The sequence below is a fragment of the Sminthopsis crassicaudata genome, chromosome 3, assembly GCF_048593235.1.
Source record: "Sminthopsis crassicaudata isolate SCR6 chromosome 3, ASM4859323v1, whole genome shotgun sequence".
NCBI classification, from domain to species: domain Eukaryota; kingdom Metazoa; phylum Chordata; class Mammalia; order Dasyuromorphia; family Dasyuridae; genus Sminthopsis; species Sminthopsis crassicaudata.
The window spans coordinates 438447760-438470023 of record NC_133619.1 but is presented as its reverse complement, the minus strand read 5'-3'; the positions used below and the strand labels follow the sequence as shown (position 1 = coordinate 438470023).

The 22264-nt window shown below is 38.5% G+C and overlaps 1 protein-coding gene across 1 annotated transcript in view; it reads right to left on the bottom strand.

The window, feature by feature from the left end:
- SP3 (Sp3 transcription factor) overlaps positions 1-18891 on the bottom strand; it is a 45535-nt gene extending 26644 nt beyond the window's left edge. Inside the window, exons 1-4 of the mRNA XM_074303088.1 lie at positions 18754-18891; positions 17983-18125; positions 17387-17500; positions 8256-9630 (exon numbers count right to left, since the gene is read on the bottom strand). Coding sequence (XP_074159189.1) covers positions 8256-9630; positions 17387-17500; positions 17983-18125; positions 18754-18760 — 1639 coding nt within the window. The 5' untranslated portion in view covers positions 18761-18891. The remainder of the gene's footprint in view (positions 1-8255; positions 9631-17386; positions 17501-17982; positions 18126-18753) is intronic.
- Positions 18892-22264: the final 3373 nt, after the last annotated feature.

The window sequence follows — 22264 nt, the reverse complement described above, 5'->3', positions numbered from 1 at the left end:
ATACAATTATTCAAAAAAGGAAAAGCTAGAGTCTACCTGGCAAAGGCCAGAATGTTTCCCTTTTTGCACATTAGTTTCCTCTAAGACTGATTATTTGGGGTGTAGGGTGGGTCCAGGGAAGTCTCTGGCGTGAAAGCTACCAAGCTCTTTACAGGGCTGCTTTCCAGCTTTGGTGTCCACCTGATCCACCTAACTCTCACCTGTGGCTCCAAGAAACTACAGCATGCAAAGCGGCCACACCCAGACTAGCTAAACCAGGAGGAGGTCTCAAACCCTGAGGTGAGTTAAGGAGTGTCTACCCCAAGGCATGTAAAAAACTCCCTGGTGGAATGGGGGAATGAGAACAATTTGTTCCAACTTATTTAGACATCAAGGCCATCCACTGCAATTTGAGTCATCACCAGTTGTCTTGACTGTCCTGTCACAGGACAATAAATTCAATTTATGCACCATTTCGACCTATCTCAATGACCTGTGGCAATAACAAGTATCGAATTAGCAGGTGTGGATACAGTAGGAGCTGTAGCCACAACGTTGCACACAGGTAGCCCAAGCCATAAGGTCATCCCACTAGAAGCAGCTGTGGGATTCAGCAGCCCCCTGGGTGTCTGAACAGTCTTTTAAGGATCACATTGCTCACCTCCCATAGATAAGATGCCATAAAAATTGTCTATTTATCCAAACTTAGTTTGGCAGGCAAGGATCCCACTCTGTGGTCGAGACACTAAAAAATGTACAAAAGCTTCTGAAAAGTTGATTCCACTCACCATGGGTGAGCTCTTATTGCAAGAAAACTCGACAGTATTGCATCCAAAGCAAGGCTGACAAACAAAGGCCATTTACTGAAGTAGAAGCTGGATACACATTTTTCTCGAGTGGCCAAGCGAAAGGGAGCAGCACACCATGAAACTAGTATAGGTTTTGCAATCAAAACTAACCTAGTCACTAAGCTAGAATGCCTTCCAAAAGGAGTGAATGACAGCCTCATGGCAATATGACTGTTCCCTGTGAGAAAACCCCATGCCACCATCATCAGTGCCTATATTCCCACCATGATGAACCCTGATGAGGTTAAAGAAAAATATTATGAAGACCTGGAGATATTTATCATCACTGGGTCAAAAGAGGACTAGTTTGTGATTCTGAGTTACTTTAACAGTAGATTAGGCATTAGACATGACAGGGAGGAATAGAGTTGAAAAGAGCAGCAGTAATGTCATTTATTACTGAAGACTTGTGTCTCATGACTTCATCACCAACACTGTATTTTGTTTACCTAAACACAATTAAACTTCATGGATGCACCCCTGTTAAACATTAGCATTTAACAGACTATGATTGTAAGAGATAAGAGTGACCAAGGCAATGTGTGGTGCAGAGTGCTAGACTGATCACAGACTTATCCTCTCCAAGCTAAATAGTTGCAGTGGCAGTCCCAAGACAAAAAGACTGAGAGGGAACAGTTTGTTACCAACTTGGGGGGTAAATTGAGCCAACACACAGTTGGCAAAAGTGGAACAGAAAAGGAACAGGCAGCTTCAGAGATTTGATGTACAGCACTGCATTTGCTCTTCAAGGTCAGAATACCCACAAATAAACAAGAGCAATTTTATGAAAATGATGGGGAAATTCAGAAGCTGGTAAATAAAAAACCGAGACCTCCACAAAACATACCAGTAGAATAGTTCACCCCCTCTAAGAAGGTAGCATTAAATTCCATCAAAAGTAATATACAATCAAAACTTAGATGCAGGATTCTTGGTTCAGTAAGAAGGTAGATGAAAGTAAAATTTTACACTGATAGCAACAATCCAAAGTGTTTTTATGATGAGCTAAAGGCTATTTATCATCTGAAAAACTCAGTGCTAATAGTGCCACACTGATTAGTGATATAAGGAATGGTCCTAGAAAGATGGGCTGAACACTTCCATAGCTTTCTCAACAAACATTCATCAATAAATGCTGAAGTTATTAAGTTTATCTCAATATCAATTACTGCCTAAGTGAAGTTCCAAGAGAAGGCTTTGAATGCTATTAAGTTACTTTCCTGTGACAAAGCACCAGATGCTGATTCTATTTATCCCAGCTGAGATTCACAAGGTTCTTATACAAAAGGTGACTGAAATTTTCCAGGTTATATGACAAGAGTAAGTTATGCCTCAGGAATTCAAGAATGCTTCCATTACCCATCTTTATAAAAATAAAGACAATAGATTGTCCTGTGACAATCACAAGGGGGTCTCTCTCATTTTTTACTGCCAAGATTCTTGCCAGAGTTCTCCTTAACAGGCTGACCCTATACCTAGAAAGAAGTAATCTACCTTGAGAGCCAACATGGCTTCAGAAGGGGATGAGGAATAGTCAATATAGTGTTTAGTGCCCATCAACTCCAGGAAAAATTCCATGAGCAGTACAGTTGTCTGTACACAATATTTCTAGATGTGATCAAGGTTTTTGATACTGTCAATCATGAGGACTTGTAGAAAATTATGTCAAAATTCAGTTGCCCAGAAGTTTATCAGTATAGTATATCAATTTCATGATGGCATGCTTGCCCAGGGTTCAAGACATTGGGCAATTCCCTCAAGCCTTCACAGTCACCAATGGAGTGAAACAAGGTTGTGTGCTTGCTCCCATGCCTTTTAGCATGACTTTTTAAGCCACGTTGCCTAATAGCTTCAATGAAGACAAACATGGAATCAAAGTCAGCTATGGCACTGATGGCAAATTCATCAATTTGAAAAGGCTACAAGCCAAAACAGAGTGAAGGGAATGTTGGTGCATGATTTTTTGTTTGCAAATGATTATACATTCAATGCAGCCTCTTAAGCTGAGAAGCAACAAAGTATGGATCTATTCTCTGATGCATGTGCTTTTGTTTTGTTTTGGTTTTGCTGAGGCAATAGGGGATAAGTGACTTGCCCAGGGTCACACAGCCAGGACGTGTTAAATAAATATCTGAGACTGGATTTGAACTTAAGTCCTCCTGGCTTCACAGAGCTGCTCTATTCACTGAACCAACTAGCTGCCCCCTGCATGTGCTAATTTTGGCCTAACACCACCAAGAAAACACAGATCCTCCACCAGGCAGCACCACACTATCTATATGTGGAACCAGTTAGAGTAAATGGTGAAGTTTTGAATGCTGTGGATAAGTTCTTCTCCAAGGGCAGTATACTTTCCAGGGATGTCCAAACTAATGAGATTTACATGTGCATTGCAAAACTAGTTTAATGTTTGAGAGATTCCAAAGGAAAGTGTGGGAGAGAAGTAATAGTCTGGCCTATCAAACTGAAGTGCCACAGAGCCCGTATGCTGACCTCAGTGTTGTATGTCTGTGAAACCTAGACAGTTTACCAGCACCATGAAAGGAAACTGAATAGCTTCCATTAAATTGTCTTAGGAAGAAGCTGAAGATCACCTGGAAGGATATGATACCGTCATTTCTCGAACTAAACTGCACTGTTCAAAAACCAAATGTATACTTACCAAAAAAATTATTTTATGGAGGACTCACATAGGGCAAGTGTTCATAAGCAATACAAGGTCAAAAAAGCAATACAAGAATACTCTCAAGGTCTCTCTTAAGAACTTCAGAATTGACTGTATGACCTGGGAGACACCATGGCATAGAACTATCCAGCATGGCATGCCCTCATCAGAGAAGGTGCTTTGCTCTATTTGGAAAGCAAAATTGATTTAGCCCAAAAAGAAATGTGAAACATGCAAATTAGAGAAGCTACCCCAAATGTTCATAGGGACTATTTGTATCTAATCTGTGGCAGAGCATTCCAAACTAGTATTGATCTAATCAGCCACAGTTGGGAACACACTGTAACTCAACTCTAACACAGTGATAACATTTTGGTCTTTTTTAAGTACGAAGGACAACAAACCAAGCATTGATCATTTAAAACTGATTGATCACAAAGTCATTTGCATTTTCCCATTCCTTCCTTAATACTACAAGGGATTCTATTTATTGGTGCCAAACTCCCTCTTTTTCTATCAAAGGCATGATTATTTTGTTTTTCTTCTTTGCTTTGTTCCCTTTTGATTTCACCGAATCTTGAAAATCATTAATTTCCACAATCATCTTAGTTCTATTGTCTGGATGTCTTCTCTTAAATAAATAAAAAACTGAATGAATAAGCAAGTAAATAAATAAATAGATAAGTAAATGCTGTCACTTTAAAATACAAATTAAACATCTTAAAAGACACTCCCTTTGATTATGGTGGAAGATATCAAAGTTAAGAAGGCTAGGAGGAATGGAAGTTTCAGGAAAAAAACTAGAAGATGATTAGCAGAGCTACCATTATCAAGTCTTCAATATGTTAGTTTAAAATAAGTAGGTTCAAAGATCTATTGTTTTAGCTTTTAATTCTGTATGGGCAAAGAATTAGAGAAGTTAAATTTTTTAAAAATACAATTCTTCAAAAAAAAACAAAGAATCTTAAAACATCTTCCCCAAGCTAGTCTTAAAGAATGACACATTATTTAGATAAAACAAATCCCAACAGTAATGATAACTGTTAAATTCCAAGTCAAAGAAACCTCAAAGTCACAATAGAATGAGTACATGCTTATTATGGATCTGAAAATAAGGTTGGAAAAAAAAAAAAAAAAAAAAGAATTTATACATTAATCAAATATTTAGAAAACACTAAAATGCAAATCAATAATGTACATATTGCTTTTAGTAGCTCATGTTCAGTAGTTTAGTGAGTCTTATTATTATCGAAGGTGGGGGAACAAATCGATTTTGCAGCTTTTTGGTGTGAATACCTATTCACATGAAAGTATAGATGCACACACATCTAAGGCATACAACATACTTTCATTGTTCCAACTTTTTTTAAAGCAACCACACAAAATTAAGGTACCCCTCTACCATTTTACCTAACAATCTCAAGATTAAAAGGTCCCACACATTGCCTATATATATCACTAAACATTCCGTATATTTTCTAGTCTTTGTTCCTTTTAGGAGAAGTATTGCATGATGAGTTGATTCTGGCATTAGGAAAACTAGCATTCGAATTCCTATTCTAAAACCAGATAGCTGCATAAGGTATGTATGACCAAGATTCTGAAAATTTTCCCACTTGTATTGGTATTATAGGAATCAGAGATTTAGATCTGTTCAAAGAGGCCCATAAATTTTCATCCTTCATTTGACAGATAAAAAATTTGAAACAAAGAGAGTAAGTAAATTGCCCAAAGTTACTCTGTTCTGTGTCAGAGGCAGGATTATGAGTCAAACTCAGGTCATCCTAAATCCAAGTACAGTATTTTATCCATTATCTAACTTAGCATGAGTTTCATCATTCTGGAGAGCTCCTTTTATCAGTGACAACTTAGGTCCAGATCATATTCTTTTTTATCTGTATTTTGCAACTTTATCTTTCACTTCATCCTTTCAATTTTCCTTTGAAAGAGAAACAAACTCCACTGCATACTCTTAATAGCCTTTATTGCTGTTTTTCTTCAAACTACTGAAGTACCACTATAAAATAATTTCACCTCTCACTCAATTCATATGGTACTTCTACTCTGAAAGTAATTCCAACATATTATCTGACCTAATTGAAGGCTTTTGGCTCTTTTTTTTTTTTTAATCAATTTAATTATGGAACCAATATAAATTCCTAAAATCAAAAATAAATTCTCCTGAGATGATCACAACTGTTTAGCTGCTGAAAGAACTCAGTTTATATGATAGGCTTAAAGAACTATACATTTGAAGTTATCTGTGGTTTCTTTAAAAGCTCTCTTTTAACCAAGTACAACTAATATGAAGGTGCTCTGTGTAGAATAATGAATCCTACTCCAAGTTCTTTTGCCACCATAGGGTACCTGATTGTCAAAGGAGTCTTCTCCCCCAAAACAAAATTAATATAAAATGTAAAGAGTTATACAGCACTTTAATGGCAATAGAGCACCACCATTAAAAGTCAAATTAATATCACCCTAATTCCAAATGAATGAAAACCATCACAAACCAGTATAATATTATAACTATTATAAAGACTTAAACATAAAAATAGTATTAGTAATCAAGGCTTATGTAAACCTATAACTTCACAGTAACGCTTTAATGCTCAAAACCACTTGGCAAAAAATTTATCCAAATGACCCTGCTAATGTTTAACTTAGTTTTAAGACTTATTAGAAAAGAATTTCATTTCTAATATTACAACAATGATTGAGGAACAGATTTATCCAAATATAATGCCCACAAGGCAAATTTATAGAAATTTTCTATAAATGATAGATCATAAAATATTAGAATTGGGACATTCAGCCCCTTAATTCTGCAGCTGAGAAAACTAAAGCTCAGCTTAGTACTAAGTCATAGAACTTAAAACTGACAACTCTCACCTTATGCCAATTTGACTTTATGGTAAGAATTCTGAAAGAAATCTGCATTCAAGTACTTGCTAACCATAATGTACAATATTGAGTTTCTTTTCTACTCCTGCCATTCTGCTTAATGATCTAAGGCTCCCACCTTCCCCACTTAACATTAAAAAAAAAAAAAAAAAAAAAAAAAAAAAAAAAAAAAACAAACCCTAAAAAATTAAAATCTAAAACTTTCAAGTGAAAACAAAAGAAGAGAATACGGAGTTTGGCTTGAGACCTCCATTAGGGACAAGGAAGGAGTCTTGTGCCCTATTCCACTACTTGACTTTGGGGTTTGGGTGTCTGTCTTCTTTCTGGCTCAGATACTGCATGCCTGTCCCCAGCCCCACTAAATGCTGTTAGCCCTCTTCCATCTGTGTCCATGTCCAGCCTTCTCCCTTTACAGGTGCATGCTCCCCTTCCTGTCCCCTTTCATTTCTCCCTTCCCCACTTTCATGGGTAAGTTCTCTTTTAAGAGTTTTGCAAAACACTTCATTAATATAAAGCAAGAACTGTCTATAATCCTAGTCAGAAGGGGCCTTCTGACCCAGGCAGTACAATATACTGCCCAAAACATGAATCTCATCTACATCATCCCTGGGAAAAGATCAATCTCTGCTTCAATACTCCCAGGAATGGAAAACTTGAAATCTAACAATAGAATTCATTTTATCTTCAGATGGTTCTAATGATTATTCATATATTTACCTCCCACACAATCTTAAGATTTTGATTTAAGAACCCCCTCTACCCAATAAATCAAATCTCAACAAAGCAGGTACTATCTTTTGCTTCTTTTTGGATCCTGAGAGCCTGTTACAGTGCCTAGTACACAGTAGGCACTTCATGTTTATCTTATTATTGAACTGAATGTCCCTCTTGAATCTCTTCAAGTTTGAAACATTCCATTTCTTCAGCAGTTTCTCATATTTTGCATTTATATGCCCATCCTAACTGCTTAAGACACATTTCAAATTTCAAATTCAAAATTACTTTTCTTAAAATGGGATCCAGAAACAAATATAATCCTGAAAACATGATGTGACAAGCATAGAAAACAATGGTATATTAAATCCTTCCTGTTCAGGGCACTGTACTTTGATTAATACAAGATTGCATTAACTTTTTGAACAGTGATATATTTATCACCAACTTATGCCAAACTTGTGGCTATTACTAAAAATCGTCTTTTTCCTACATAGCCTATTCTCTAGCCATGTGCCCCCCAAAATAATACTTCCACAATTGTCTTTTTAGCCTAAGTGCATGACATTTATCCCTATTAATTTTACCTTGCCGAATTTAGAAGAAAGAGGCGCATATGGGAAGTGAACAGCTTGCTATGTAGTGACTGGGATAGGGTCAGAACCCAGGTGTCTCTTGACAATCATTCCTGTGTTCTTTCCCCAATATCACACAGGTTCCACAGTTATCTCTATGAAAAACAGAGTAATTCATAAAAATACCTAACCCAATTCCAAGGTATCCAACAGAAGTACAAAGGAAAACAGTGAATGCTTGTTAGTCCAGATTAAAGTGTGGAGATAGATATAAAGCTGAAAACTGCAAATGCCACAAGTTAACAGTGTTTGAAAATTGCCCCAGGTAGAAAAAATTTTTAAAGTTTAAAAAGCAGAAAGCAATCTGGAAATTTATCAATTTTACCAATGTGCAAAAAATTAAATACATCACTTTTTTTCAAAATTTCAATAAGTATTAAAAATAATTTTTTATATAAATTACAAATCACATGCCTCATCTAAGGCATAACATAAGACATACAAGTCTATAATACAAGTACTATAGTTACATTTTTAAATTATTTTGTCCAAGTGTTAAATTATACATACCTGCAGGGCTATCAGCGTTCTCTCCTGAGTGTAGCTGTATGCCAGTAGAATCTATAGAATTTACTGTAACTGTCTGTAGATTTGGCAACTGACCAGTGCTTAGACTAACCGGAGTTGAAGTCAAGGCTCCACCTGCTGCAACTTGACCAAGGGTGAGAGTCTGAACAGGTGTCAAAGTAATTTGTTGAGCAGAAGTATTCTGTATTTGCAAGTTTTGCAAGTTCTGTAAGTTCTGGACCCCCTGCACTTGAAATGTCTGCCAGGTTATCTGTCCAGAAGGGGTCACTGTCTGTGCCTGAATTAAAAAGGTTCCAGGATTCAGCTGCAACTGAAGATTTTGCAAGGCTTGTTGGGATATACTCTGGCCACCTGCTTGCACACCATGGATTGTCTGGGGTGTGAGGCCTTGTACAATCTGGGCTTGACTAGTTGGCTGCTGAGACTCTTGGAGTTGTAGATGTTGTACAATAGGCTGTGCTGTAGAGACCTGAATATTCTGAGTTTGTGTCTCATCAGAGACAGATGACTGGATATAGTTTCCCTGAAGATCAGAAGAGTGTACCTGACTACTAGAAGTGGTCAAGCTATTGGTGTTCTGTGGTAATATACCTGAACTATCTATAGTAACAGGCAACTGTGATGAAGAGGATGTTGGCACAAATAAATCTGTATCAGTATTAGTTTCACTAATTTCAGGAGAAACTCGATCTCCAGTCCTTTCTGAATTATCTGAACTATCCATAGCTTGTCCGGTGTTTATCAAATGTCCATCAGCATTAATGCCTGCAGTCATTGTCTGAGAACTGCTGGAAAGTCCCAAAGAATCTAGATCAACACTATTGATCGGTACAAAGGTAATATTTCCTGGCAAACCAAGAGGCACATTAGCAACTACTTGGGCTTGTCCAGGAAAAGATGAACCACCAATTGTAACTCCCTGAACCTGGACTTGTCCACTCTGTGATAAAATATTCTGAATATTAGAAGATGGTGTTCCAGAAGCAAGTAATGTTTGATTAGAACCAGGAATGATCTGAATTTGACCACTTTCTTGATTTATATTCCCATTATCTGACGAGCCCGTGAAACCAATTTGGACCTGTTGACCATCTGTTGTCTGAATCTGAGGTATGACTTGATACTGAACGTTGGACACTGTACCATTAGATGAATCTGATCCTGATGCAACTGAAAATATTTGCTGGTTCTGCAAACTTTGAAGGGGAAGGACATATTGCCCACTTGAAGTTACTGTGGTAGTACCTGAAATTTGTACTATATTACCAGCTTCATCCTTTATATTGGTGGATGTTGCAGGCAAAACCTCCCATCTGTTTGGAGTTTCTCCTAGTTGTACAGAAGTCAAGTCACCTGTCTGGACCCAGAAAAAAAAAAGTTATATGACATATATAATCAACAATCTATACATACCCTATAAAACAATTGTAGTAATCCTAACACTTGAGATTAAAAATTATGCTATTAACATAATAGAATTTATAGCCAATTGTAGTAATGTATGAACTATATTAATTGCTAGTACTAGAGGTATTAAAAAAGCCAAAGTCATGAATTTAATGCATAAATAGTACATGAAAAAAAAAAAAAGTATCACAAATTGATCTCCTACTACCAGTTTTGTTATCACGTGCCACTGATCAGGAGGGGCTATAAAGATAATTCAACACAAATCTATCATCTCTACTGAAAAAAATAATTCACAATCCAAATCTCACTAATAATATCAGTAATGTTGCCTTTCCTCTGCTGATTATTCTCTATTTATTTTAAATATAGTTTGTTTGAACATAGTTTATATGTTGTCTCTCTTTCTCAGACTGAGCTCTTAAAGGGCAAGGGCTGCCATTTACCTTTCTTTATTATGCCTAAATTTAGTAGTTTCTAGAACACAGTAGGTATTTAATAAATGCTCGTTGACTTTTTCTTTGAAAATGTAAATACATTAAAAATACTATTGCATGTTTATCTTCAATTACTTAAATTATCAAAATAAGATCTGTACACTAATGCTATGAATTTCAAATTTGAAGATAAAAGGTCATTTTACACTACCACACTATACCACACTACTGGAGTAGCAATCTTCAAACTAATTGGTCAGATCTAAGGTACACTAAAATACAATGAAAAAGTCTATAAATTGTGGGAGGAGAACGTAAAATACAACTAGAATATTAAGGCTGGTAAATTTTTAAAGAAAAATTAAAAACAAACTGTTTTCTTGCTACAAAACACACATATACCACACACACAATACACTCATTCTATTTCACCCACCGCTCTGCAATACATAGTATAAAACTTCATACTGAATTAGGGAATGCTATTAATGGCATCAAAATTCTCTCCCAGGTCCTCAGATCATATTGTGATTCAATTAGTTCTATAATATTAGTACTATGCTATTCTAGAGCAAATTCATACTTAACTCCTCTATTAGTAATCCATAAAAATACCCTTTTCTAATGGCTTCTCAAATAAAGGAGTGTAAGTGACCTATAGTTACTCCATTTAATTAACTACAAAGGTTACAGCATAGTAGTAGTCCTGATTCTCCCCCAAGGTTTCCAAAGAAGCCAAGGGAATATGGGGAACATGGATGAAAAGCAGGCTGGAGCAGATTACCAACTATGCATGATAAAAACTAGTGATCTGCAACAGTATTACAAAAATCTTAGCTATTGCCCTGTATTTCTTCCCAAAGAATGTTGAAATTTAGAAAGGAATGGCCTAAAACACCACAAAAGAAGATTTGCCCTGAAAACTGGGTAGTTAAGTTCTTGAGAAAGAGTACTGCTTAAGAGAACATATATACAGATTGATAGCCAAACCACTCCCTATACACAAGTGTGTCCTCATTTCTCATATCTAATAATCAAAAAGCCACATGTGTCTTACAATATCTCATAAAATTAAAATAAGGAATTCAATTTACATCCCTTCAGTTTTCCTAACACAAACTAACCACCTGATGACTTTTACCAGAAAAGTCATAAAAATCATGTTTAAGAACATTTCTTAAAAATCAATGATTATCCTTATTACTGAAATAAGAAGGCCCAAAATTTTATATTTCATCATACCATGTTTTTCAATGATCTTTTAAATTTTTAAATTCAATTCAAATAAAAATTTATTAAACACTGTACTCAAAATACTATGCTAAATAATGGAAAAGTATCAAGTTTAGATTAAAACACAGCATCTCATACACTAATGAGGATTATGATACATGAATGTTAAGTAAAATATAAAATAATACAAACGCCTGTCAAATATTTAAGTAAGATGCAAACAAAAAATATAAGACTTTAGACAACAATTAAAACGTGTCAGCGACAACACATTATATCTGGTATCTGAATGGCAAATCTTACTTTCCCCCTTTTCCAAATGCTACACAGTAGCAATCCAGGTTTACATTTCATTATCTGTTTTAAATCAACTAAAAGATTACCTAAATCTTTTATCTAAATATCCTTATGGAATATTAACTTTCAACCAAAATGTTCAAAGTTTACCCTGGCTTATTATTCAAAGAAATTTAAGAATTTATTACAGGAGTCAATATTTCTATTAAAAAGGTGATTTTAAATAGTGATTATGAAATCTTTACTTTTTTTCCATGGGGGAAAATATTGGACATCCTTTTTGAAGGTTTGTTTTTTGTTTTTTTACATATTTACCAACTTCCTATAAACATGGATAGCTAAACCAAACTTATTCCAAGCAAACTTACACTACCTACAACTTTCTAATGGAAAAAGATTTCTTGAAAACAAAATTATCAAATGGGGTAAGAGAATACAATTTTTCCAAGTAAGACTATCATAAACAAAATTATACAAAGAATGCTAAAAATAAACTGACTTTGGGGAATTATAACTACTATGATGATTAAAATTATAAAAATAACAACCTTAATTCACAGACTTTGGGACCCTGTAGACCATCTACTCCAAACCATGTCTACAGCATAACCAACCAGTAATCATCTAGTGAGATAATTCACTACCCATTATTTCCCCTAAGGAAGTTTATTTCACTTTTGGATAGCTTTAAATCGTTAAAAGTTTTCTTTACATACAAGCTTAAATTTGCTCCTTATAATTTCTATCCACTATTCCTAGTTCTGCCTTTTAGAGCTAAGTAGAATTAAATTTCTCCATGGTAGTCTTTCAAGTACTTGAAGATGCCTATTTTGTCCACTTTTATACTTATCTGTCCCATCTTTAACCATCGCTTCTATTAGGTTAATCATACCCAGTTCCTTAGAGAAAAGCATTCATAAGGGACTCACCTTCCTGGATAATGTGTACAAGACACTATGCTAGCATCGTAAATGAAATAGTACCACCCCTCAAATTTATCTTCTATTGGAGAGAATATAGATAGATAGATAGATAGATAGATAGATAGATAGATAGATAGATAGATAGATAGACAGACACACAGACAGATAGCATATAGTATGTAGATAGATCAATATAAAAATATATATACATACATACACATATAGCATATAGTATATAAATACAAACCACATGCAAAATACTTTAAACAAGAAATTCCTTCCTAAAATGTGGCATAATTCTTCTCCAGATGTGGTCTGATCAAGAAAGACTACACTCTCATCTTTGTTCCCCATTTCCTGAAGCGTTCTCAGCTTCCATTCTATATTATTTACTCATCCTGCACTTAACCCTTCACTAAAAGACTCGTATTTTTTGAAGAGGAAATACTATCTAACCACTCCCTGTCAATCTAGTAAAATTGATTTTTCTGAACTCAAATGTACAATTTCGCATTTACCCCTCTTAAATTTAACTGTTTTAGACTTAGCCTAAAGGATAAGTACTCTAAATAAATTTAGAATAGAAAAAGAGTTGTGAAAATGATAATTAGTTCTTCTCAGTATACTTCACATGGAATCCTCTAGGCATTTCAAAGGAACTGCATACTTTTGTAATCCAAAACAATTTGAAAGGGAATTTTATTAAAAACATAACTCTAAAAGGAAGTGATATACACTGGTACCTTATCATGTACAGATCATTTAACCCCCACCTACCTCAAGCCCTAGAAATTCACTTACTTCATAGCTTAGGTAAGAACTCAAGTGGATATTGAAGATAATCTAATTGCATTTGAATTGCAAAAGTGAGTTACAAAAAATCCTTTTGTGTGTAATGCTTTATAAACTAACATAAATACCATAAGAAACAAGCAAAATAAAAAGATATAGGTTCGAGAATTCACAGGCAAAAGAAGAGAGTAGTTTTTCAGTTTGCTTTTAAAAGGAAGCATTTAGTGCTCCACAAGCATAAAATGTACTTGTTGGTCAACCAAAACAACTTTAAAGCCTCAAAGGGGAAAGTTGTCACACTTTCTGGGCTAGCTTTTCTGTTAATACATGATTTTAAGAAATTTTAAATAAAATCTGTATTGGAAGATGCCATTTCTCAAAATTAGTACTTCTGAAACCCCATTAATTCATAACATCCTAAATGAGGAAGCCATCCTTCCATAATATATACTCAGCCAGCCAACCACCCACTGCTTAGGATAGTCCAGAGATGGCACCAACGTTAGGTTGGTTGCTATGGCAATTCATTGCAGCTGCATTCTCCAGAGCAACCAAGCATTAAAATATGGGATGGGAGATGGATTTTCTCCCTGCAGACAAGAGAACTCACAGACTACTGTAAGTAGTAAGTACTGTAAGTATTTACAGTACTCCTGGAATATATCTACAGTATCTATTAGGGAATCACTGTTTTAACTTCTCTACCTATTCAAACTGCTTTAGAGAAGTTGCTAAGCACAGGGGAAAAAAGGAGTTGAACTGGAAATGAAAACCTATGTTAGGTCAGCAAAATGTGAAGGAGGAGAGGTATTTTTCATATATTTCAATCAACTACAAATCTTAGAAATCCTTTAAACAATTTTTTGGCTTCTTTCAAGATGAATGCTACTTTGTACATGAAGCCTTCCCAGTTGCCCCAGAAAGATTATCGTCCTTACTCTATATATCTTGTATGTGATATTAATTTAAATGTTGTCTCTATCAGAATGTAAATTCCTTTGGGTCAATGACTATTTTGATGTTTTTGCTTCTTTGCAGCTAAACCCTTAGCACAGTACTTGGCACACAATAATAAGCATTTAGTAAATGTTTGTTGATTTACTAGATTCCAAGTAACTGGTTATTAATAATTAGAGTATGCAAATGCTTAGTTTAATATAATTTTTAATGAATTAGATAATAAAACCACCCCCTTTTTAACAGAATAATGCTTGAGTTCTCCTCTTATAAAAACCAATCTAAAAATGTACCATTAGCTTTTACTCAAAGCACTCATTAAGAAATTCTGTGCTTAACAATGAAAAATTAAATTAGAAATCTTTACTTACATGGTCATGCAATCTTTCATATTTACTTGTCCATAGTAATGTATATACTCCATATATACAGTTAATGTTAACCTCAAATTTCTTGTGCAATTTATGTGAATTAAGACTGCTGTGAATAAGGTACTTTTTCAACTTCCTGATTTACAATTCTTAATAAAAGTGAATAATAATAAATGAAGTACCAAAATAAAGACAAAATTGCACCAAGTTTTTGCTCTAAGTGTCTTTGAGACTTCTCTATGACCTAGATCACATTTACAAAGAGCAATGGATTTTGATTGAGACCACATGAGCTCTCATCTCAGCTCTGCCACTTACCACCTATATGACCTTGGGCAAGTACTTCACCTCCTGCCTGGGTCTAGGTATCATATAGAAAATGAAGGAATTGATTAGAGCATTTCCAAGGTCGTTTTCTAGCTCTGCATCTGTGATTCTACCAATATTTTTTCTGAACATTAGTTTTGAGTAATTAAACCCTTTGGAGAAGATCCAAGAGACCCAGGTTATACTGAACTTGACAAAACTCTACTTTAGACATCTGGCTTTTCAAACACCTTTTTTTCCCTTCAAAATATTAAATATTTAACCTAGCAAAATTAAATTATGCACATGGGTTTCTAAAGTATATTAATAAGCTACTTATCTTTCATATTGACAGAAAATTTTAAAGTACTTAGGCAATAAAAGTTTATTAAATAAAAAAATACATTTGACCATGGGACCAAAAAGTCTGATTTTTATGGGAAAAAAAAAGAAGTCTGAAATTCATTTCTTAAGTACAAAAGTATTTTTCCTAAGGCTGATATTCAAATCAGTCTTAAATTTTACTCAAAATAAAACTTTTTTATGCACATGTCCCAAACAAAAATTACTTTTCTTTCTTTTTTACATTCACCTGGCAGGAAATTTACTAACAGTACATATCAAGAAGCCCAAGGGAGGAGCTGAAAGACTTGAAGCAGAGAGGTATCAGTTTTTTCCCTGCCACAAAATCCTTCTACTTGTATGACTGATATACATGCATGGTTACTCAATCTCCCATCTGTGAAATAATATTAAGCTTGCTAAATTCCAACTAAAAAAAAAAATTGTGTTCTACTTTAAAAGAGTAATCAATTTCACAATTTTACTTTACAATAGTCTTCTATTAGTTGTTGGACCCATTTTTGTATTATTTGGAGGATGGTAAAACAGAATAAAGTTATTGATACCTAAAAATCAGAGAGACTATCAATATTTAACTTACCACACAACAACTGTATTTCAAATCATTTTAAAGGAGAATTTATCTACTATTATTCTTGGCACAAAAAAAAACTTTAAATTTCACTTTTAGTGCATTAAAATTGTATTTTTTTAAAAGCACAGTGGAATCCTTTGTTTCACTTTAGCAAAGTATTTCAAATCTCTCTAGGGTATAATTTGGCACATTTATAATATAAAAACTATTTAACAATCAGAAATCTTAAACTGAACTGGATAATCTTATAAAAGTCCCTTAAATACAAACATAAGAGAACATAGCAAGTATTTATTGACAAATTGGATAATCAAAATATCTTAAAAATACGAATAGACTAGTTGCCACACTCACTATAACCAAAGAATGTTGGTTAATACCAGAACTGTAATGAGTAGTATATACTGAAGTTACTAAAATAGCAACATTCATTGATCCTAAGGCTTTATGTAATTCAAATACTATTTGCCTCAAGTGTTCTAAAAGTTGTTTCCAGTTAATTTTGCAATGGACCTTCATTCTAAACTTACCAGTATTCAGACTGCCCCTACCCCCACCCTAATGAGACCCAAAATACTATGAAAACATCACAATAGTCCAATCAAATCTGTCAAACTGGCAGTCCTAATTATCCTAAACGACGATCAATGCAGCGCCAGGTTTGGACATGTGATTTGTTTTGGCAGACAAAATCATAGGCATAGATTAACATGCACAGAAGTAAAAATTCTCAAATGTAATACTCCATTTTATTGTGGCTGTTTACATTAAATCTCTAAAGTCAAATCCTCTTAGTAAGTTGATGTTTAAATTTCATCATTCCTTCACACGTGAATATTCCACTTATGTTGCAGGTATGCAAATGGCAGAATCGAACAATGTGCTTGATCACCAAATAGCAAGCTGCATTTCTTCTAGAGAGCAAAACAAGTCTAAACGTTCACAAAGAGGAAGCCTTAACTTTGTCTACGATTTATAAATCAAGACAGTGAAATCGACTAGCCCTCCAGCAGGAAAAGCCCCAAATGCAAAAAAGCCAGGGAACAACAAAGACTCCGCTCTGTGGAGGCTACTTTGGCCGACAAATGCATCAGCACACAGCGCTGGGCGATGGAGTTTGCAGCACTGCGAGGAACTGCTCCAACATCCATTTTGGAGTGAGTCCTCTTCCCCACCCGCCTTTCCAGGCTTCATTTTGTGGAGTATTCCCAGCGAGGTGCTGCAGTGACAATGGAGGGGGAAGCCCAGGCTGGTTCCTGATTTAAGCAGAGAGAGGGAGGAAAAGGAAACAAAACGGCTCCCTCCCCTACCTTCTCCAGCTCCCTAGACCAGGACGAAAACGCGGGGCCGGCGGGCAGGCCGGGGCGGGGGGCGGGGGGGTCCCCGGGCAGGCCGGGGCGGGGAGGGGGGAGGCGGGCTGGGGGAGGGGCAGGGCCGAGCGCGCCCGACTTACCGCCCCGGCGGGGTGATTCCCGGCGGCGGCCGGCTCCTCCTCGTCGTCGGGCAATGGCGGCCCTATCTTGCTGCAGGTAGCGGCCAGTAGAGCGAGCGGTGACGGCTGAGTGTCCTACCCCCAATGGGCGGGTTCAGAAAGGAGAAAGGAGGGGAGGGGGTGGCGGTTACAGCCGAGCGCGGCTCACACAGGAAGTGCGACTCCGTCCCTCCAGCGGCCGCCCGCCCTCTCGCTCTCGCTCTCGCTCTCGGCGCGCACACACACCCCACCAGCTGCGAGCTGCGCGCCCAGGCCTCTACCTTCCGCCCGCCCGGAACCCCCCGGGAGGGCACCGCGGGGAGGGGGAGGGGAGAGCGAGGGAAGGCGAGGGAGGGGGGGCGGAGAGAAGGCGCGGGAGGGGGCCAGGGCGCGTCGGCGCCTCGGGCGGGCCAGCTCCTCGGGGGCGGGGGCGGGGGCACAGGAGGGAGAAAGGGAGGGAGGGAGGAGGAGAAGAAAGGAGGGAGGGAGAAAAGAGGGGAGGGGAGGGGAGAGGCGAGGGGAGGAGAAAAGAGTGCGAGGGGGAGTTTGGGTATGGGCCGGAGGAGCTCCTTCCTTACCTGGGCCGCCGCCGCTGCCGCCGCTGCCGCCGCGCCATTTCCGTGCTGCAGATACTCGCCGTGGCCGCCGCCGCCGCCGCCGCCGCCGCCGCTGTCCACGTCTAAGGCAGCCATTTCCTCTTGTTTCACAGGCTTTTCGGGAGCTGTAGGCGCCGCGGGAGGGGGAGGGGGGAAGGGAAGGGGGAGGGGGCCGGGCGGTGAGAGCTAGAAATTACTATAGTAAGCCCAGACTGAAAATCTTTTCCCCTCCCCCTCCTTCTCCCCCATTCCCCACCACCACCCCACCCCCCCGTGCTGGTGGCTCGCTCCCTCCTTCCTTCCCTCCCTCCTCCCCTTCCCCCCGCCCGCCTCGGCTGCCTGTAACCCTCCTCCTCCTCCTCCTCTTTTCCTCCTCCTCCTCCCCGCGCTGCCCCTGCCCCCTCTCCTCTCCTCTCCTCCCCTTTCCCTCCTCGCCGCTCTCACTCGCGCTCTCTCCTCTCGCACGGTCGGTCACCCTCACGCACACCGGAGGTTTGCGCTCCCAGCGGGACTCGGGGCCCAGGCTTGGGACGGCGCTTGGGGGGGGGGGGGTTGGGGGAACACGGGATTCTTAGGAGCAGACGGTGGCCGGGGAAAGGAGAAAGCAGAGAGGGAGGCTGTGCCCTCCCCCCCTGCCCGGCACACACTCACACTTCCCAGCTTCACACACACACTCGGAGGTGGCGGCGGCGGTGGCGGCCCCGGGGTGGTTGGGACTGGCAGCGGGGAGTGCGCTCACTCTGCTTTACGTACCGGTCATAGTGTGTTTAGGGCACCTCAGGCGGGACTCCCCGCCGCCTTACACATGGTGAGGAGCGGAGGCGGCGGCGGCGGGAGAGGATGCGGGAAGCGGCGGCGGACACGGCCGGAGCGGTCCGGGGGATTTTTTTTCCTATTTTGATTGACTGTGCGGGAAACACAAAAGGTGGAGCCTCTAGCCCGAAAGGGGGGAAGAGGGTGACAGCCCGCCCGGAAATCCCGCCCCTCTTCTCCCCGTTCATTCGCCACTACGCTCCCCGCCGGTCACTCTCATTGGCTGGGAAGCCCGTCATTCGTTCGCCCGGGCGCTTCGCTTCCTGTTTGCCCCCCGGGTGGAAGGGGAGAGACAATGAGCGACCGAGGCGGCGTCGGTTCCCGAGCGCGGCTTCTGCTCGCCCGTTACCCCGCTGTGCCCGCCTCGCTTGCCGGCTGCTGTTCCCCAGTCCCAGGTCCAGGCCTCTCCCGCCTCGCTGACGCTCGGAGCCAGCCGTGCAGGCCCCGCCAGGCGCCAGCGTTAGGGAGGAGGGCTGAGCTGAAGAGGAAATCCGTCCCCTGTGGCTTCGGCTCCCGCTCGGCGATTCCTCCATCCTGGCAGCGGCTGGATCTCCCCTGGGCCTCGCACAGCCCAAGACCCCGCAGCTCCTCTGCCAAGAGGCCGTGGCTGAGCCCCGGGGCGGCTGCTGCCGCCGTCGTCTCCGCCGCCGCTGCTGCTGCTGAACAAACCAGACCCGCCCCACGAGCCCGGGGGGAGGGCGCTGGTATTGGGGGAGACACCCCCTCCGAGGCTGGAGGAGGATTTCCTCGCTCTCCTCGCCCTCGCTTGCTTTTGCTCTCCATTTCTGTACAAGCCACCGAGTTTCTCATCTTTTTCTGGCTTTGCCGCCTCTCATCGGAGGCAAGGATGAAAATAAAAATAATTTCCAGTGTGCACACACAAAAATGTGAAGTTTCTTCTGCTCAACCAAGACGTGGAAAACAATTTATATATAACTATATATTTAACACATAAATCTCCACCTGTGTCTGCCCATATATACTGTATGTCATAAGTGAAGTAGAATTCTGGAGTCGAAGCATTTTTTATTTTCCACGAAGTTGCATTTTCCCAAGTTTCTTAATCCCCTTTGGTGCTGAGCCAAAAGCTTTTTTAAAAAATGAGTATTTCCAACAGACAACGTTTTTAAGGTAACATAGTAATAAAGGATTTTCTTTTTTGGAGCGTTTTAATTATTTCAGTTTTAGATTACTTGAATTCTTGATCTGTTTGCAATTGGAAGAAATATCTGCCTACACCTTCCAGATTTGGTGGCCAAAAAAGTTCAGAGGAAGAGGTGAAAATGCTATCTATAACACTCCCAGCTATATGTATCTTTTAAAGCAAGCTATCTTGCTCCAACTATCCCCTGAACCACTAGAGCTGGACTCGGTAAGCTCTGACTAACAGTAATACTGACAGTAATTTGTCTGGTGAAGCAGCTCTCATTTTGCACCTCCTTGCTGAAGCACCTATCTAGTAAGGATTGTCTTAGGCTTTTGGTTGCATTAAGCATGGAATAGGAATAGGAATGGAATGGATAGGAATCTGGTTTACATATCTAAAAACCATGAACACACAGAAATGATGACTTGAAATGTGAGTCCCTGGGTGGAGTTAATTACAAATAGTTATCTCCTTTGGTTTATTTTCATATGGTGGAAGCTAAAGATATTCCTTGAACACAAGTAGTACTGTAATGTACAATATATACATAAATTTATTCCTTCAATTATTTGATATCCTTCCCAAAAATTATTTTGTATTTATGTAACTTTATATAAAGCGATTCCTTTCTCTTCCCACTAAGTAGAATATAAACTTAAAAGGCATTACAGTTTTTGTTTCTTCAGAATTTGCTTGGCATATGATAAACAATTTATCCTGGTTGAACTGAATTCAACATTTCCATGCAATATCTCTAATGCAACTCAAACATCTGACCTCATTGTTCTGTTACAGTATGGGTCCAAGATGTTTTTATTAATGGACTAAATCAATGGGTATAGCTAAAGTAGTCTAGTACCAGGTTTCAGGAAAACCAGACTTAAAATATTGCCTCAAACATTGCCTGAGGCAAATTACTTGACCCTTCCCAGCCTCAGTTTCCTCATCTGTAAAAATGAGGATATTGGACTTGAATATTCCCATATTCTCTTCCCACTCTTGATTTGTGATCCTCTACTTTCATAACATCTGACTTTATGCCGTTCTTTGAAAATAAAATATATCTTCATTATTCTTGGAAATCAAGATAATTGATCTAAGGAAATGGCCTTTTCTTAAATCTAGACAGATCTTATCAAGGAGTTCAAACAAAACTTGATTTCTTAGTGTCAATTTGTCAATAACAATTGCTACAATACATAAGAAATCGAGTTGCAATTAACATTAAGGGGATGCCCTATGGTAGCTACTGCAGCTCTCTTTTAATCCTCTAGACTTGGCAGTCTTAACATAATCTTCATCTTTTTCCCCAATAGAAAGGCACTAGATGTGTCAAACTATCCAAGATAACCCATTTTCTCTATATGCTAGTGGATAGAGTTTTGCCTCTCTTTTTAGACTCTTGCTTACTTCTACCCCAATGGCCTCAATTATCACCTCAATTCATATGACTCGAAAATCCATATCTCTACCCACCAAGTCTCCTCAGAACTTCAGTTACATATTTCCATCTTGCTTGGATAGCTCTGCTTGAAAGAGACCTGCTAATACTTTGGACTTAACTTGTCTAAAACAAATTATCTCCCTCACAATCGGCTTCTTCCCCCTCATTATTTCTCTTCATGACATCATGATCTCAGTTACCCAAGCTTTAACTCTGCCTTTATCCTAAATATCTAATTGTCAGGAATTATTGATTCTATTTCCACTACATGTCTTACATGTATAAAATGCTCTCAAATCTCAACTACAACCAATACCATTCAAGTCTTCAATCCTTTTTTGCATAGGCTAGACTTATTAACTCTGGTAGCATTATCTCATAGTCTGTACTACATAATTTAACAATGATTTACTGGTTTTATTACTACTTTGTTTCATGTATATTCTGCTTTTTTTCTTCCCACTATATTGTAAAATCATTTAAGAGCAGAGATCATGTCACATACTACTTTGTTCCTCATAGTACCCAACTATAATGTGCAATATGCATTATTTTTTTTTCAATTTCAATACAGGTTTTGGATAAGATATAAATCTCGAGTCTATTAAATTTCAGACTTTAAAAGTGGTAAATTATTAATAAGAAAAAATGTAGCCCAATTACCACTAATGGTAAAGAAGCTAAAATATGGTGAGATGCATCAAATAATTACCCTTTAATTATTAATATTAACAGGTAAAAGGAAGTATTCAATTTTGTGGTTGAAAAATATCAAACATCCCAGTTATTTCATCTTACAGTGATTATATCCTAAAATCCTTGCATATGACTTTAATTAGTTCCATTAAAAATATCAGGTA